Consider the following 17349-nt stretch of genomic DNA (forward strand, 5'->3'; position numbering starts at 1 on the left):
TGCTGCACTATTCACAATAGCCAAGCTATGGAAACAGTCATAGATGCCCTACAGTAAATGAGTGGTACCTATGCACAATGGAATTTCACATAGCTGTGAGAAAGAATGTCATTTGCCGGGAAACGGATGGACCTAGAACAAATCGTGTTAAGTGAAGCAAGCCAAGCTCAGAGAAACCAATGGCACATGTTTTCTCTCATATATGGAAACTAGGGACATGATAAATTATACAGGACTCTAGGTATTCACACACAGTGAGACCAAGGGAGGATATTGAGGGGAGGAACATAAAGGCTCAATGCCTATGTGCATCTGATCATGCAAAATAATATTAATAGGAATGAACTCCAGGAAATAGAAACAAGACTTTTTTTCTTTGTTGTTATTTTTGTTTTCTTTTTGTCTTGTATGTTCATTTATGTCTTTGGGAGTGTAAGAGGAGAGGCACAGAAATGGAGGGATAAAGAGTAAACAAAGACAGCAGTGGTACTCCTCATTAGACACTATGTTGGAAATGAACTATACAACCTGTGGGTGGGGATGGGAGGGAAAAACTGGGAGAGAGCGAGGGAAGAGGTGACACTGTTCCAAAAGAAAGATACTCATGACCTGACTTCTGTCCATTTCACTGAGGTCAACATGGTAATAGTCACTGAATGCTCATGGTTCTAGTTTTCCTTTACGGAGTTTCCGGAAGTGTGAACCTACATGCTTGCTGTTCTCTTTTGAAGTGTGCGGGATGACCTTGAGCTCTCCGGGACAGCACACATGTACTTTCTCCTCCAGTGGCCCACGGTATGAACATACCACACCTTACTGACTTTACTGTGCTTCAGGTAGTTGTTTGGGTCACTTTTTTCCTTTTTCTCCATCATGAAGGATGCTGCATTGAATCATTTCCTATCTCTTTATGAACACACATGAGCAACTGTCTAAGCCAGATGTCTGGAAGTAGAAGTCCTAGCTCACAGGCACACACGTTTCATACACACTGCACCTGAACATATTTAATTTAAACATAATACCACTGCTCAGGAGCACCTGGGAGTCTCTGTGCACAGGTGTTAAGGAAAAACTGAGATCTATCTTCCTCTCTGTGTTCTCAATGGGCTAAGTTCTCCATGACCTATGCTATCCACACCGACACAGCCCTTGGCCAAGGCAGCTAGACATACATGGAAGGCACCCAACTCCTATTTAATGGTGGCTTTCAGACTATTAAAAAAAATCATCCCCCTGCAGCGGCATTAATGAAGTACAAAAGGGACTTAAGGCACAATAGTGACAAGAACAAGGGTGAAAGGCAGCAGTGAATCAGAAATCAAGTGGATGAGAATACAGAAGAAATAGCTGTTTGGGTGGTCAAGCTAGAGAGCAGGAGGGAAGCTGGGTTCAGAATAACAGGCAGAAAGCCAGACACCGGTGGCTCACGCCTGAAATCCCGACAACTCAGGAGGCTAAGATCTGCGGATCATGGCTCAAAGCCAGCCCGAGCAGCAAAGTCCGTCTGTGAGACTCTTATCTCCAATTAACTACAAGAAAACCAGAAGGCGTGATGTGGCTCAAAGTGGTAGATTGCTAACTCTGAGTAAGAAAGCTCAGGACAGTGTTCAGGCCCTGAGTTCATTGGAACAAAGGGGGAACTAATTCAGCAGTGATACTCACTAGACACTATGTTGAAAATGAACTACACAACTTGGGGGAGGGAGGGGTAAAGGGGGACCAGAGGGAAAAAACTGGGAGAAAATGAAGGAAGAGGTGACACTGTTCAAAAAGAAATGTACTTCATTGGATATTGCATATATGCTTACCTGAACTAGGGAAGCGAAAGAAAAATGAGGGAGGGTGTAACAAATATGACAAGAAACATTTTATGTAGCTGTACCCCCTCTGCACATTTTCTTGTCAATAAAATTTAATAATAAAAAAAGAAATGTACTTAATACCTGACTTACGTAATTGTAGACCCTGTGTTCATCACCTTTACAATAAAAATTTTTTAAAAATTAAAAAAAAAAACAAAAAGAATTATGGGCAGAGAGGACAGGAAAGAAATAAAGCTGAAAACTGACATAAACTTAAGGGCTGGCTATAGAACTGCACTAATTGGCTGCATCCTCTGTTATACTCCAGGAGCAGACACTTAAAGCCAGGTAAAAACAAGAAGGCTGGCCTCAAAAAGAAAAAAGGACCAGAGCAGAGGTAGGTACATTGTTCCATGCAGGCCAGAAAATAAATTCTTCAGTCTTGGCAGGTCATCTAGGGTCTCCAGCTCATATTATTCTTTGTTGGGGAGAGGGGGTCTGATGGCCCAGAATGACAGTCAAATTGTACCACGCATGCCTAAGCCTGCCAGCCGGGAGGTTACACTCCCTGACATCCACAAAGCTACTGTCTCATAGTAGCTGTGCACCAGGACAAAGGTCTACTATTGACATGAAACCACAACTTGACAGCAGATGAAACTCACATCAGCTCATCAAGAGTGTATCAGCCTGGTGCTTTGCTTTTAAGTATGAATGAAGGACTGTGCAGCCACCAGACACTAAGAGAAAGCAGCAGCCTGAAAAAGAATGACCAAGATAAACAACCACAACCACATCCCAGAGGGAAATGAAATCATTTGGGGGATGGTAAGGAGATAATTTTTAAAAACAATTCTAATTAGTGTGTCAGAAAAATCCAGCCCAATTTGGCATCTGTAAAGCAATGTCAGGCTGCTATGAGAATGAAAAAGCCAAAAGAACCAGAGAAAAGAGAATTTAAAATATGACGGCCAAGTGAACATCTTCACTAGGTGGAGAAGACAAAACTGAAGACAACTTAGCAGACTGTACAAAGAAAAGACATACATGAAAAAGTGAGACAACTGAGAGGGTTAATCTTACAAGTTTAATAATGATACTTGCAAGCAAGGCGCCAGTAGTTCCCACCTATAAGCTTAGCTACTCAGGAGGCTGAGATCTGAGGATTACGGTTCAAAAACAGCCTGAGCAGGAAAGTCCATGATATTCTTTTTTTTTTTTTTGGCCAGTCCTGGGCCTTGGACTCAGGGCCTGAGCACTGTCCCTGGCTTCCTTTTGCTCAAGGCTAGCACTCTGCCACTTGAGCCACAGCGCCACTTCTGGCCGTTTTCTGTATATGTGGTGCTGGGGAATCGAACCCAGGGCCTCATGTATACGAGGCAAGCTCTCTTGCCACTAGGCCATATCCCCAGCCCCCATGATATTCTTATCTCCAATTAACCATCAAAACCCAGAAATAGGGCTGGTATGTAGCTCAGTGGCAAAGCGCTTGCCTGGCAACTACAACATTCTAGGTTCGATCCCCAGTACCAAAAAAGAAAAGACAAAAAAAAAAAAACCTGCCAGAAGTAGAGCTGTGGTTCAAGTGGTAGAGTGCTATCCTTGAGCAAAAGAAGCTCAAAGACAGTGCCCAGGCCCTGAGTTCAAGCCCTAGGACCAGCACAAAAAGAGAAAAATAAAAAGTAGTGAGGATTTCCAAGCCTGAAGGTATAGCTCAATGGTAGAGTATTTGCCTAGCATAATTGAGGACTTGGATTTGAACCCTACTAAAATAAAACCCTAGTAAAAATAAAAATCAACCAAATGAAAATGGAAGGAAAGAAGTCATCAAAAAGGACAGTCAGGGGCTGGGAATATGGCCTAGTGGCAAGAGTGCTTGCCTCCAACACATGAAGCTCTCAGTTCGATTCCCCAGCACCACATATATGGAAAATGGCCAGAAGGGGCACTGTGGCTCAGGTGGCAGAGTGCTGGCCTTGAGTGGGAAGAAGCCAGGGACAGTGCTCAGGCCCTGAGTCCAAGGCCCAGGACTGGCCAAAAAAGAAAAAAAGGACAGTCAGATGGGGAAGTCTTAAAGCTTTTCATTGAAAGTGTCCAAGAGTCCCCACAACAATGAATAAGAAAACCCAACAGCCTTAAGAAAATTTTCTTCAGAAAGCCATACATACACTTCCAAAGAAAGCCCAAACAAACAACCCAAGTTCCCTACAAAGCCATGAGAATCAAATTGGTATCAGATATCCTGTTGGTAACAATGGATGTTTGAAGTCAACAGACCAGTGCCTTTCATGTTTTAAGGGAAAATAAATTTTAATTCTGTATTCAGTTAAACTATCAATCAAAACTGACAGCAAGATAAAGGATTCAATGCTTACCTCCCACATATTCATTCTGAAGAGTTATTGAATAATGTGCTTCAGCTAATCAAGAGAATAGTTTTGCGACTTAAGAATCAATTTACAGACAAAGCATAAAGATTTCGTATTCATGGAACAACAGAACGTAACATGAAACAAAAAGGACAACGATAGAAGTTAGGTAGTGGAGAACAGAAGACTAAGTGGCAAAGTTGGAAGTGCTGACATTTTTTTTTTAACCTGACAGGGGCTAAATCCTACAGTGGATCGAAACTAAAGATGTTGGATTACTGGGATTCCAAAGGCAGTGTGTGAGTGTATAGACAGCCATGCATGTGTGTGCATGTATGTGTGTATGATATATACACATCCACACATACACACACAAATGGAAGTAGGGGGAAGAGGAGGGGGAAAAGAATTACTTCGCTTTCTTAATAAATCAACAAAGAACTGTATACGCACATTCTACAGTCAGTGTTGGAGAAAAATTATAAGAAGAGTGAGCCCCAGGAATAATATTCTTTTTTCTTTCTTTCTTCAGGGATCCAGGACCAGGTTGAGGCACAGTGGTAGCAGAGCCTGCTTCTATTACAAGCCTTTTGGTGCTACTTGATTACCTCACTGTGTAATTACATATATGATTTTGATAAATGCCCTGGCCCTACCCCAAAGACTTTTACTCAGTAGGTCCAGATTTGGGACTTGACAATGCTCATTAAGCAATTCTGATAAATAGTTCTAGTGAAGAGCTCCTTACTAATAAAACCTGGCATCTTACCATAACTCCATCTAACTTGTGGTATTATGACTATATAACCTCATATGATAAAGAAATACCCAGGGGTGAACTACATATTTTATTCTTCACTTGTTATTCAGAAAAAAAAAAACTGATCTCAGCACTTCAGTGACCTTTCTCTGGTACTGGCCGATGGGCCTACGTCTGTGGTATTTCTTTCTTTCTTTTTTTTTTTTTTTGCCAGTCCTGGGCCTTGGACTCCGGGCCTGAGCACTGTCCCTGGCTTCTTTTTGCCCAAGGCTAGCACTCTGCCACTTGAGCCACAGTGCCACTTCTGGCCATTTTCTGTATATGTGGTGCTGGGGAATCGAACCCAGAGGCTTCATATATAAGAGGCAAGCGCTCTTGCCACTAGGCTGTATCCCCAGCCCCTGTCTGTGGTATTTCTCAGGCTGGCAGATCATGTCATTCTGTGAGTGTTCTGGCAGAGATCTGTCTGGAAAGAAATTCCCTGCTGGTCATTGCTCAGACAGCTCTGGTCTCTTGGCTCAGGTGCAGCAGGACAGCTGCCCGGGACATCCACAGGGATGGGCACAGCCAGTCTATACTGAAAAGGCACCCAGAGCCCTGTACTCCCCCACCCCCACCCCCAGCTTCTCTTCCAATTGCTAGAGGATCTGTCCACAATGCTCTGCCAGGTTGGCATCAACTTGGCATGCCTTCCACAAGAGCTCCCTTATGTCCTGGAGATAAAAGGATCTGGCCTGGCTGGCCATTCCTCTGTCTGAGAAGGGGAAGGAGGATATAGAGCCTGGTAGACAGCTAATACCAAACACTTTCACACTCAATAATGGGCTAAAAGCCCAACTTGAGAATGAAGACAGAGCCCTTCACATGGACGAAAGAATGTTCTGAATCCATGCAAGGGGCCAGTTAGTTTTTCTTAACAATTAATTTGGAAACACACTGACAAAACAAGGATAAGTGTACGTATGTATATGTAAAACGGGTGGTTAAAGGCCTAATACACACAGAAATGGAGGGACAAAAGGCAAATGAATGCAGCCATGGTAGTCACTAGACACTATGTGGAAAATGAACTATACACCTTGTGGGTGGGAGACAGGAGGGAAAAACTGGGAGAGAGCAAGGGAATGGGGTGACATTGTTCAAAAAGAAATATACTTATTATACCTGACTTATGTAACCCCTCTGTATACCACCTTTATAACAACAATAAAAAATAAATAAAAATTTAAAAGTAAGAAAAAAATAACGACTTGAGACAAAACAGAAAGAATCCATAGGCCAAGAAGCAGAATATCACCAGTACTTGCATCATTCATGCTCTCTGCCCTGCTCCACACGAGGATGAATGCCTTCCCAATTCGGGGGTTAACAATTTCTTCCTCTCCAGCTTTATTACACACACACACACACACACACACACACACACACACACACACTCAGAGATTTGAGGATTAATAACTTCTTTCTCTCCAGCTTTATTACAACACACACATACACACACACATGCACACACACACGCATACCCCTAAGCAGTCTGCTTGATTTTCAGCTTTGCCTTACTGGAACCACACTGGATTTTCTGCGTCTTGTTTTTGGCCTACTGGGTAAGAATCATCCTTCACTGATACTCTCGTTCACTTTCAACGCCACAGGCCAGCGGCAGCCCACTGCAGGAATACACCTTGGCTTATGGATCTATTCCACTGTTATTTGATTGTTTCTAGCTTTTTTCTATTATGAACAATACTTTTTGGGAAATTCTCCTGGGAACAGCCCATCTTTCAAGATGATCCTCCCAAACCAACCCTTCTTCCTCCTTCCTCCCTCCTGAGGTCTGGGTTTTGCCTCTGCAAAGAGCATTGGGCGGAGAACTCTGGCTCGTGTCTAAAGTACTGGGTGTTCTTGGTAACTGAAAGACAACAGTGATTCCCAGGATCCCACCCCTCTGCTCCCCGCCCTGGGCTCTCTCACACAGTGCCTGTATTTTTCTTCTGAACCTGAGATGCCACCCCAGCTTTATATAGCAGGCAAAACAATTGGCCTTTTTAGAGGCAGCCTGGATGTCTGAATCACACCCCTCCCCTAGCATTTCCCCCTTCTTCCTCAGGTGAGAGGGAACAGACTTCTCAGTGAAAGGCTCCATTGATGCACCACAAGCGTGATGGCTCAGACGACTCAGGCTCTGCCCTCCTGGATGGCAGAGGAAGACTGACAACAGATAATGCTGGCCATATGGCCCACTTCTTCCTCAAGTGTGCCACCTTGCCATAGAAAGAAGAAAAGAAACCGACCATCCACCATGGCTGGGGCTAGTCTCTTTTCCTTAGGTTAGGTGTACTATTCCTCTCCAGCCCTCTGTAAGGGAAAGTTGGAATACTAAGAACTGATAACACAGTAATAGAACTCTCAGAGCCATACCACATACCGCCAGCAAGTGCTGAGAGTTTTGGGTAGCTTATCACAATGGGTGATACCACAGGACATCACTTTAGGAAGTTAAGTCCAGAATTTAAAAAAAAAAGGAAACAGGCACTGGTATTCTAGCTACTATTGGAGGTTGAGATCTTGGGATCACAGTTTGATGTCAACCCAGGCAGACAAATACAAGAAACTCTTATTTCCAATTAGCCAGCAAAACGCTGAAAAAGTGGAGCTGTGGCTCTAGTGGCAAAGGTCCAGCATCAAGCAAAAATGCCAAGCAAGAGCTTAAGGCCCTGAGTTCAAGCCTCAGTTCTGGCACAAAAATTAATAATTAAGGAAAGAAGGGGAGGGGGGGGATGAGGGAGGAGGTAACAAACAGTACAAGAAATGTATCCAATGCCTAACGTATGAAACTGTAACCTCTCTGTACATCAGTTTGACAATAAAAAAATAATTTAAAAAAAAATAAGGAAAGAAGGGAGGGAGGGAGGGAAGGAGGAAAACAGACAAGATTGAGATTAAGTACAGAATACTGGAGAGAATACCACACAATTGTTTTGTTTTGTGAAACTTCTGCTTCCCTATTCCTATCTGTTTATTCACAGGTACAAGATCAAGATTTAAGACTTACCTCACTGACAGCAGAGACTAAAACCTGTTGCAAAATACTTCCCTTTCTCTGTCTTAACCATCCTGTTGAAGTACGTTCAGTTACTAACCTCACTGAGAAGAGAAAACAGCTAAAGCTACTTCTCCGACTTCATCTGAGCCCCACCCTGTTTCCAACATAACAGTCTCCTTTCTGTTCCTCTTTTCTCTCCAGCCCATGCTTTGGCTCAGCCTAGAACATTCTCCCCACATCTCTTACCAGCTGGTTCCTTCCAGTGCACCAAGTCTCTGCTTGAGCATCAAGCCCAATCTGCCTGCTCGTGGCCACGGAGACACTTGTCCCCTTGTCTGTCACCATAGGCCTCCCTTCCAGAACTCAAAGACAGAACTAACATCTGCTGTGCTCACCAACACATCCCCTGCATCCACTAGAGCTGCTCTAGCACACAGTGGATATTTCACAATTGTTAAGTGGATGAAGAAATGTTCCAAGTCGCCTGTTGGCAAGAGTGATATCAGGATTCCAACTCAGGTCGCTCTGGTCCAAGGCTTGTTCTTCACTCCTACACTATACTAAAACAAGACTCAGAAACAGCAGGTGGCTGTTCTAGCTCACACTATTAGGCCTGGCTAGCTCACAAAGCCTGCACTCCCTCCACGATGTTATCGGGGTGAGTTCAAAGGAGCAGACACTGGTCATTAGCTAAAAGTCTGGAAGGGATAAATGAAGATAGCTAAAAGTCTGGAAGGGATAAATGAAGACACTACAAACTCTTCTGACCTGAAGAAGAAATTTGCCAATGACTGGAGAAACAAGAAGAAATCTGTTGAGCCTAGCATCTGCTCCAAGCTTAGTGGAGCAGCCAGCTCAGAAATAAAGAAGTGTCTCCCAGACAGGTAATATTCTGAGAAAAAGGGCCAAGAAGCAGCTAGAGGCAGCCAAAAATCCAAAGGGGGCAACTGTGGAAGGAGCACAGAAGGCTGAGGTTTCAGGAGCTGTATTTTAAGGTGCCTCAGGTGGTCAACTTTGAGTTGTGACTCAAACTGAGAATAAAGAGACTGGGCCCCAAGAAGGCGCTGGCTAAGTAGGATCTGAGCAGAGAAGCCAGGGGAGCTGGTTTGGGGACTACTTTGGCAATGCTGCCATCTTGTGGCATGGAATGCCTAGCCCACAGGAAAGAGCATACAGATGGGTCTCTGTGGGTTGTTATTCACCAATCACTTTCAGGGCTATTAGTAAGGGTCTGTCTGCTGGAACTTAGAAATGGGTCTCACATGGCTCCAGCTCTGTACTCTCCATCCAAGCAGTGATCAAACCCACTTTTTCTTTTTTAACCCCTGTCTTTCCATAGTCATCCCTGTTGTTCCTCCTGCTACCACCCCAAATATACCTGGGGGCAGGAGACGGCATCTTACCCCTCTCTGATGCCACGGTACAAAGCAGAAGACCCAGCACACCCGAATAAACAAGTGCTTCTGAACACATCCATGCTGGATGTGCACATTTCAACTATGAAGTTCCTATGAGACCTCCAAATAAAAATGTGAAGTAGACATTCAGTTCAATACAAACTGGGCGTTCTTGGAGAGGCCAGGAACTGACAGTGGCATCACCAGCATGCAGACCATGTCTTTGGGGGTGGGGGGGCGACAAGAACCAGGCCCTGAGGGCAAATGTGACTTCTAAATCCTCAGTCCTATAGTATAGCAAGCATGGCACCTGCTAAAGGCAGGGAAAGGAGCACTCCCATCTAAAATCCCCAGGTGGGTGAGGGTCATCCCTGGAAAGGCTCATGGAGTGGGGGGCATATGTGAGGAAGAGGTCCCTAGCAGGCCACTAACCAATCCCTCATCTTAGATTTTGTTAGCTAGAAACAGAGACGGCAGGATATCAACACACACACACACACACACACACACACACACACACACACACACATATCAAACAAAAAAGAAACCGTGATTTCACACAGTTGATGTGAGCAGCAAGACCAGCTGAATGTGGGAGAGGGTGACTAGAAGGATTGGGGAAGAGGAAGAAAAGACCAGCGGAATAATGGCCCCTGAGCCTGTGGTTTGGAGGCTGCTCTAAGCCTGTTCAGAGCCTTCTATCACGCTTCTGCCAACCCTTGTTAAAGAATACATTAGCTTAAATGTCAGTGACTGAGAAAGTAAATATAGCTGTCCATTTCTGTCAACTTGAACTAATTAATCTGGCTCTTTCAATCAAGACCAGGCTTTGTGTTCTGAGACAGTTGTTTGTCTTGACATCAAGTAGTCACGTTCTTTTCAAAAGACAATAGCATCCTTTCATGGGAGTGTGGAAAAACACTAGAGAAAAAGATTATAGAGCAGGATATCTGTACAACCAAACTGTTCTTAAATGCTGGAGGACAAGTAACACACAGAAGGATTTGACAAAGCCACCATGTGCCCCAAAACAGATCCCAGGATATCCTGGTTAGGAACCATTAAGGTCAACTTCCAAAGCTACCTTACACTATTGAGAGAAAAGCAGAAGTGTGTCATGCCTGACTTTTGGCCTAGAACCTTCTCCTTATTTGATAAATTTTTTAAAAATGCCTGAAATCAAAATCAAATCTCTGCCAGTTATTCCCTAATTCTTGCCCTTCTCAAGCTTATCCTGCTCACTCACTTTTACCTCCCCCATCAAAAAGTAGGTTCTAGTCAAGGACCTTCAATCCTAGCTACTCATGGGGCTCAGACCTAAGGATTAAAGTTCAAAGCCAGCATGGGCAGGATAGCCTGTAAGATTCCTTTTTTATTTTTAAAACATAAAACCTATTGTTTCCATTTATTGGAGTTCGCTGGGGATATGGCCTAGTGGCAAGAGTGCTTGCCTCTTATACATGAGGCCCTGGGTTCAATTCCCCAGCACCACATATACAGAAAATGGCCAGAAGTGGGAACTGTGGCTCAAGTGGCAGAGTGCTAGCCTTGAGTAAAAAGAAGCCAGGGACAGTGCTCAGGCCCTGAGTCCAAGTCCCAGGACTGGCCAAAAAAAAAAAAAAAAAAAAAAATCCATTTATTGGAGTTCGTCTCAATAAGCATCATTTTATATGATCATATGCTCCCAAATCTGTGAGGCTCTTATCTCCAATTAACAACTAGAAAACTGGAAGTGGGACCGTGGCTCCAAGTGGTAGAGAGCTAGCTTTGAGTGGAAAAAGCTCAGGGACAGTGCCCAGACCCTAAGTTCAAGTCCATTGACTGTCAAAAAAAAGAAAAGAAGAAGCAAAAGCTATGAGCATAAGGACCTGAGTTCAAACCCCACTTCCAGACCCTCAAAAAAAAAAAAAAAGTGGGTTCCCTTTCAGGGAACTGACTACCTTTGCCCTTTGCAGTACCCAGCCTGCTAACATGATCCATGGGGTAAGCAAGACCTCAGTCTACTGAAAGACTTAATTTTCTTGCTGCCAATTGGCTGTGTGACTCTGGATAAATTACTCAGCCTTTCAAAATCTCAGTTTCCTGGACTGGGAAGTCCTCTTATAAAAGGGAGGTATGGGGAATTAAATGTGGTAATGCATGTAGAATACTTGGCATGCTGGTTAACACAATGACAATAGTTTAATGAGTCCATAAATTTAATTATGTTTGTTAAAGGGTAGATGAGTATTATTCTTTTCCATGAATCATACTTCCTTCCCATAGCATAAACCACCACAAAGGAATTCTAAACCTCAGCACTACTGATAGTTCCTTGATGTAGGGCCTGTCCTGTGCGTACACTGTAGGACATTTCAGTGTCCCTGGCCTCTACTCACCAGATACCAGTACACACACACACTGAACAACAAAACTGCCTTCAAAGAATAACAATATTTTCTGGAGGAAAAAAATTCCTCCTTCTTCCAGGGAGCACTGTGACACTAGAATATGCAAATCAGGCAGAGAGCGCTTAGTTACCACAGCCCATAGTTTCCCATCACCCTACTGGCCCCTCATGCGTCCCCCTCAGCCACTTGCTTACCACTCAGTTGCTTTGGAGGGAACAGGTGATAGGTGCTGTAGATATCATTAGAGAACTGCAACTGGAGCTCAGGGCTGCCGGTCAGGAGCTGTGCCACCTGGTCTACCTGAAATGGGGTCTTCTCCAGGATCACAACAGCATCTTCTCCATCCCCAGACTCCTCATTCACCTGTGGAGACACCATCAATGAGTCCAGAAGCAGAGCCACTGGCAAAATCGAGAATGCAGAAGCAGACCTCTGGGGCCAATGAAAGCACAGCAGTTGAGATTGCTTTTCCTGCAACCTGCCTTCTGAGGAAGTGTAGCTGGTGGCACTGCCTTTTCTTCTCTTGTGGAAGCTCTCACATCTTTTTTTCAAAAGAAGCAAAGTTTCTCAGCTGTCTTCTAGTTTAGGTTTTGAAGACCTCTGATAAACTCTCCTCACATTTTATTATTTTTTGTTGGCTGTGGGGCTTGAACTCAAGGCCTTGATGCTGTGAGCTTTTTTGCTCAAGGCTAGAGCTCTACCACTTTGAGCCACAGTACCACTTCCCAGTTTTCTGGTGGTTAGCTGGAGATAAGAGTCTCACAAACTTGTTTGCCCAGACTGCCTTGGAATCACAATTCTCAGATCTCAGCCTCCTGAGTAGTTAGGACTACAGGCATGAGTCTTCGGTGTCTGGTTCCCTCATTTTATTTTTTTGCCAGTCCTAGGGCTTGAACTCAGGGCCTGAGCACTGTCCCTGGCTTTTTTTTTGCTCAAGGCTAGCACTCTAACTCTTGAGCCACGAAGCCCACTTCTAGCTTTTTCTGTTTATGTGGTACTGAGTAATCAAACCCAGGGCTTCATACATGCTAGGCAAGCACTCTACTGCTAAGCCACATTCCCAGCCCCTACTCCCTCACTTTAGAAGATAAAGAAATTGAGATTTTGTTAGCATTTCCCTAGCCTCAGATCCTCAGCTCCTCCTAATAGCCCCCAGATCCACCCATACCTAATGAGCCACTCCTACTCACTACCTAACTACTTCCCCTTTACCCCCAGAGAGAGGAGCTGCCACCTGGATAAGGTGCAGACGCCATGTAGCTCCCTCTCCCGTGGGAACTATGGCCCCACTAATAAACCTCCTTATGAACCTTGTCCTGTCTGTGATTATCTCCGCATGGTCCTCTGCGATGGCCAAGACCTATGCTTTCATTGGTGCCGAAACCCAAGATAGGCTCCCCGGTGGATATGCTCCCCCATTTCTAGGGGGTCCAAGCTGCCCCCGGGACCTATTCTGCTGTCCTAAGCCCACCCAGAGGACCACCAAGGTAACGTCTGCTCTACTTCCATCCACCACGACTATCTACAAATTTGCCCTCACACCCAGGGTAAGTGATCATCTAACCCGAGGGCTCGGATCCGATTTTCCAATTTACTGTAGGGCCACAGGGCCGTGGCTTCAGGGCCACACTAAAAATCTTGGCGCCAAGTTCCGAGCCCCACTCCAAATGACCATAGCATAGGGCCACAGGGCCATGGCTTCAGGGCCACACTCCATGCTCAGTCCAGGACACAGCAACTGGGGTGACGGCCTCATTGCTGATTGTCTCCTACATTTCAGCTGACCAGAGTAATCCTGGGGACACTTGGTATTTAACTCCTCAGCTCCGCTAATCACTTACCATGGGAGGGGCACAATCATCCACCACAACAGATTTGAAACTCCAACCAGGGTGAGTGACCATTAGTCGGGAGCATGGATTTTCCATAAGGCCACTGGGCCACCATAAATCTTGGCTCCAAGTTCCGAGCCCCACTCCCAGGGAAGGCCACTGGGCCGCTGACCTTAAGCCACTGGGCTAGGTCAAGGGAATCAGCAATTGTGGGTGTTTGGAGTCAACTGATCTCTAGTTCAGCTCCGCGGGTCACTCATCAAGTGGGGAACAGTCTAAACTGCTTCAGGAAAGCTGCTCAAGTTTGAGCCCAATCTTACAAATTTGGAATATTTTACAGGACTTACATAACTTCTATGAGCACTCGGGCGGATGGAGTTCTCTCTCTCTTTCTCTTTCTGCCGCTCTCTAAACTCTGCCTGTAGGATGGGATGGTACTAGATTCCAAAGGTACCAATATTTGTTTAACATCTGCTTTGAAAGACACCAAGAAAGGTTTTCTGTTCTTGTTATTGATGTTTGTTAAGCTTGGAGATTTGATTAAGTTCTGCTTGTTGTTGGCTAAATCCTGTTTTCTCTAGAATTGACCACGTGGTGGACAATAGAATTGGTTTTAGCAAGCACCATCTTGGTTCCATCAAGGTTCCAAAAACTTTTTGGAGGTAGAAGCCCACCCATCCCCCAGGTAATGGGCATGCCATATTGCTCGAGGCAGGGCAGGGATGTGGAGACTCAAGTTCTCTCGGTAACCCTGCCCCCACACTGAACTCTAACTGTGGCCTTGCAATCCAAATGTGCCTTGCAATTCAAATGCTGGAAGGTGAAGGTGTCTTGCTGTGAGCCTGCTAAGGCTCTGACCAGCTCCGCTGCCATTACGCCGTGCCACGCGTCTGTGTTCTGTTCGTGTCCTGTCTCCCATCTCCTGGACCTTCTCTGGTCATAGCGTCCCACTTCTGCTCCCCATTGGAGCTAAACTGGTTTCTCAAAATGTGGCTTCTCCATTTCCTCACCGGATAATCTGTGAACATTTTTGTTTGCTGGAAAAGTTTTTGTTTTCTAACTGACCACGTGGTTTTAAAATATGGGCAAAATAATATTTTGCCACTGGAATTCCAGAAAACTTACATGGCCAATTAAAAAAAAAATTCTAAGTGCACCGCAAAGCTTGTGCACAACTGTCTGTATGTCTATCTGTCTGTCTGTTGGTAAAACATGTAAAAACTGGCATTATGGTTTCAAAGTTACTTGTTTTTGACTACTATTTTAACTTACTTTAAGTCTTGTGTTAAACTGATCTTTGCAGCTTGTAGGTGGAGTCACAGTGAACAGCCTGGAGGCAATCCTGCCTCTTATCACCAGACTCCAAGCCAAAAAGAAAACAACAACCAGGTTTTAAACCCAAACTGATCATGTTTGGGTGCAAGCAAAAGTGTCTAAGAGAAACTCCAAAAGGTTCAAATATGCAGCACATGGTGTAAGTACAATGATGTAAAACCAGTGTGTTATTCTTTATGTTTATCTATGCTAAAAGTCAAGTGTACATCTGATCCTGACAATTCTTTGGCATAGACTAAGATTTTGCTTCTCCATTTTTCTCTCCTGTGCTCTCATAAACTCTTTAAGATCAAGGGACCAGAGTCATTTTGGAATGAGTGTGCAAACGTGGCTGCTAACCTCAATTTTCCTGACCTAGGATTAATATTTTGCTTTATAGGATGCAGGTCAACATGTGTGCTATCTGCATGGACTGTGGCGGTCTGTGGCTACAGGAAGCTGCCTCCACAATCTGCTCCCAAACTGCCTAGTTTCACTACTAGTGATTCCTTCTCCCTCTTGCATGGAAAACTGCTCAGGGAATCCAGGAGTCACTGGTAATCTTCCTGTGAAGATTTTGACAGGCCCAGAGTGCTCCTGCCCTGGCTCTGCGCCCCCCTTCCCCCAAGATTAGATTTGGGTTTATAGCAGGCCTATCACGACTGTTGGAACCGAGACTTACTCCAAGCATCAGCTGGTTAGTTGGGAGATGGAGTTTTAGAGGGATATTTTTCTTTCTCTGCCCGGGCTGGCTTTGAACTGCAAACCAAGGAGTCTTAGCCATAAAAGCCCTTTTTATTTCCAATTAAAGCAACAGGAGAACAATAGGAGTAGAGCTTACCTGTAACTTGTTGAGAATTGACCAACAAATACTTGCCAGAGTTTTGCTGTAACACTTAAGAGAACCACAGACTGAATGAGATCATATGCCATCAAATCAAATCTTATCATTTAAACTTACTGGCAGGTAAAGAACACAACTCTGATCCATCCAAAGATGAGATGCTGCTTGTAGTTCTAAAGAACCCTAACACTTGCCTGTGGCTGGGCCTCCGCACTGGTTTGGGAATGGTCTCCCCATTTGCCCCTGCTAGACAGCTGAGCAGATGGTATTAAAGCTAGCAGTATATCTGTATATCTGTTTCCACAAAGCTACTTTGCAGTCCTGAAGATCAGGGACGGTAACTTACGCTCAGCGTCCCCCTCAATCTCCAGCATGAATAAAAGTGCACGGTATGTGAAACTAGACTAACAATTTAATACACCGTTTCTTGCTAGACTGAAGCCATGTAAAGTATGTAATCCTATATCCTACAGTCCGCACATTTCCAAGGTCAGGGCCCAAAGCAAGACATCCAGCCTCATTCATGAGTTCCTAGCACCCTGTTATAGATTTGAAGGAATGATGAATAATGACCTGGGGGATTTAACACGTGTTTTTAACTTGATATACTCTCTAAGGCTTGGTGGGTGTTTCATTGGGAGAAGTAAGGAAAATCCGATGTGTTCATTCCTCACTAAATTCCACAGGTAACCTTGCCTCTCCCCCCCCCCCATTTGTTGTAGTGGTACATTCCGCCTCCCCCCGCCCCACGTATGGGATAGGTATAACCCGGCGGTGGGGAGAGGGCGGGCACCCGCTGTCGGAAGCGATGATTGGCTCCTTCCTTCCCGCGTCTCCTCCCCAGCCAGGGATGCTCAGAGGTACCTTCCCGTGCAGGAAAACGATTTTGTCCCGCGCAGATTCCCTCAGCACTTTTTGCACTCTAAAGCCGGAGAATGGCAAGCGGGCAGGGGCAGAGGTACCATTCCCAACGCCTGCTTCCTTTTGATCTGCGCTGGGAGTTTCAGCTTCCTCTGTGTCCGTTTCCCGCTTTCTCTTGGATTGAGGAGCCGCGTCCGCCATGCTGCCCACTAGGAACTGTCTGCGCCTGCGCGTAGGACTCCTCCTCCTCCTCCCGCCTCCCCATCGCCTGTTTCTTACAGCTTGTTAGGGCTGAGACTACAACTCCCAGCGTGCTTCGCTTCGCCGTCGCTGTACCCAGTTTCCGGTCCTGCGCACTGCATGCAGCTCCTGCTGTTACCGGCGGTCTGCGTGGCAAATGCGTTTTTTAAAAAACAAGCGATACCCTGGCTGATCGGCTGATGAGTGCTCGTGGGAAGAATGTTTCCTGAGACAAATCTATGAGCTATCCTGATCGGTTTTCTTATAGCAAATATTTAAGCCATTTTTATTCTTTGTTATGTTACGGAAATATTTTTTTGTCGTGATTTGAGTTTATTTTACTTTTGCTAAGGGCACAAAGTCAACGGTTCCCTTGTGTTACCTGCTTCCTACCCGGAACTGCTTCCTCTTCTGTGTCCCATTTGCCAGGGTTGCTAGCGTTGATCTCGTGTTGTCCGGACTTTGCTGCATTGTATTTTCGTCAGTCAAACATT

At 45.0% G+C, this 17349-nt stretch overlaps 1 protein-coding gene across 1 annotated transcript in view; it reads right to left on the reverse strand.

Moving 5' to 3' along the window:
• The window catches only part of Dcps (decapping enzyme, scavenger), a 50208-nt gene extending 33370 nt beyond the window's left edge, over positions 1–16838 (reverse strand). Inside the window, exons 1-2 of the mRNA XM_048343681.1 lie at positions 16619–16838; positions 11959–12127 (exon numbers count right to left, since the gene is read on the reverse strand). Coding sequence (XP_048199638.1) covers positions 11959–12127; positions 16619–16816 — 367 coding nt within the window. The 5' untranslated portion in view covers positions 16817–16838. The remainder of the gene's footprint in view (positions 1–11958; positions 12128–16618) is intronic.
• Between the last annotated feature and the right edge of the window lie 511 nt (positions 16839–17349).

Source organism: Perognathus longimembris, chromosome 3 (genome assembly GCF_023159225.1).
Source record: "Perognathus longimembris pacificus isolate PPM17 chromosome 3, ASM2315922v1, whole genome shotgun sequence".
Lineage (NCBI taxonomy): Eukaryota > Metazoa > Chordata > Mammalia > Rodentia > Heteromyidae > Perognathus > Perognathus longimembris.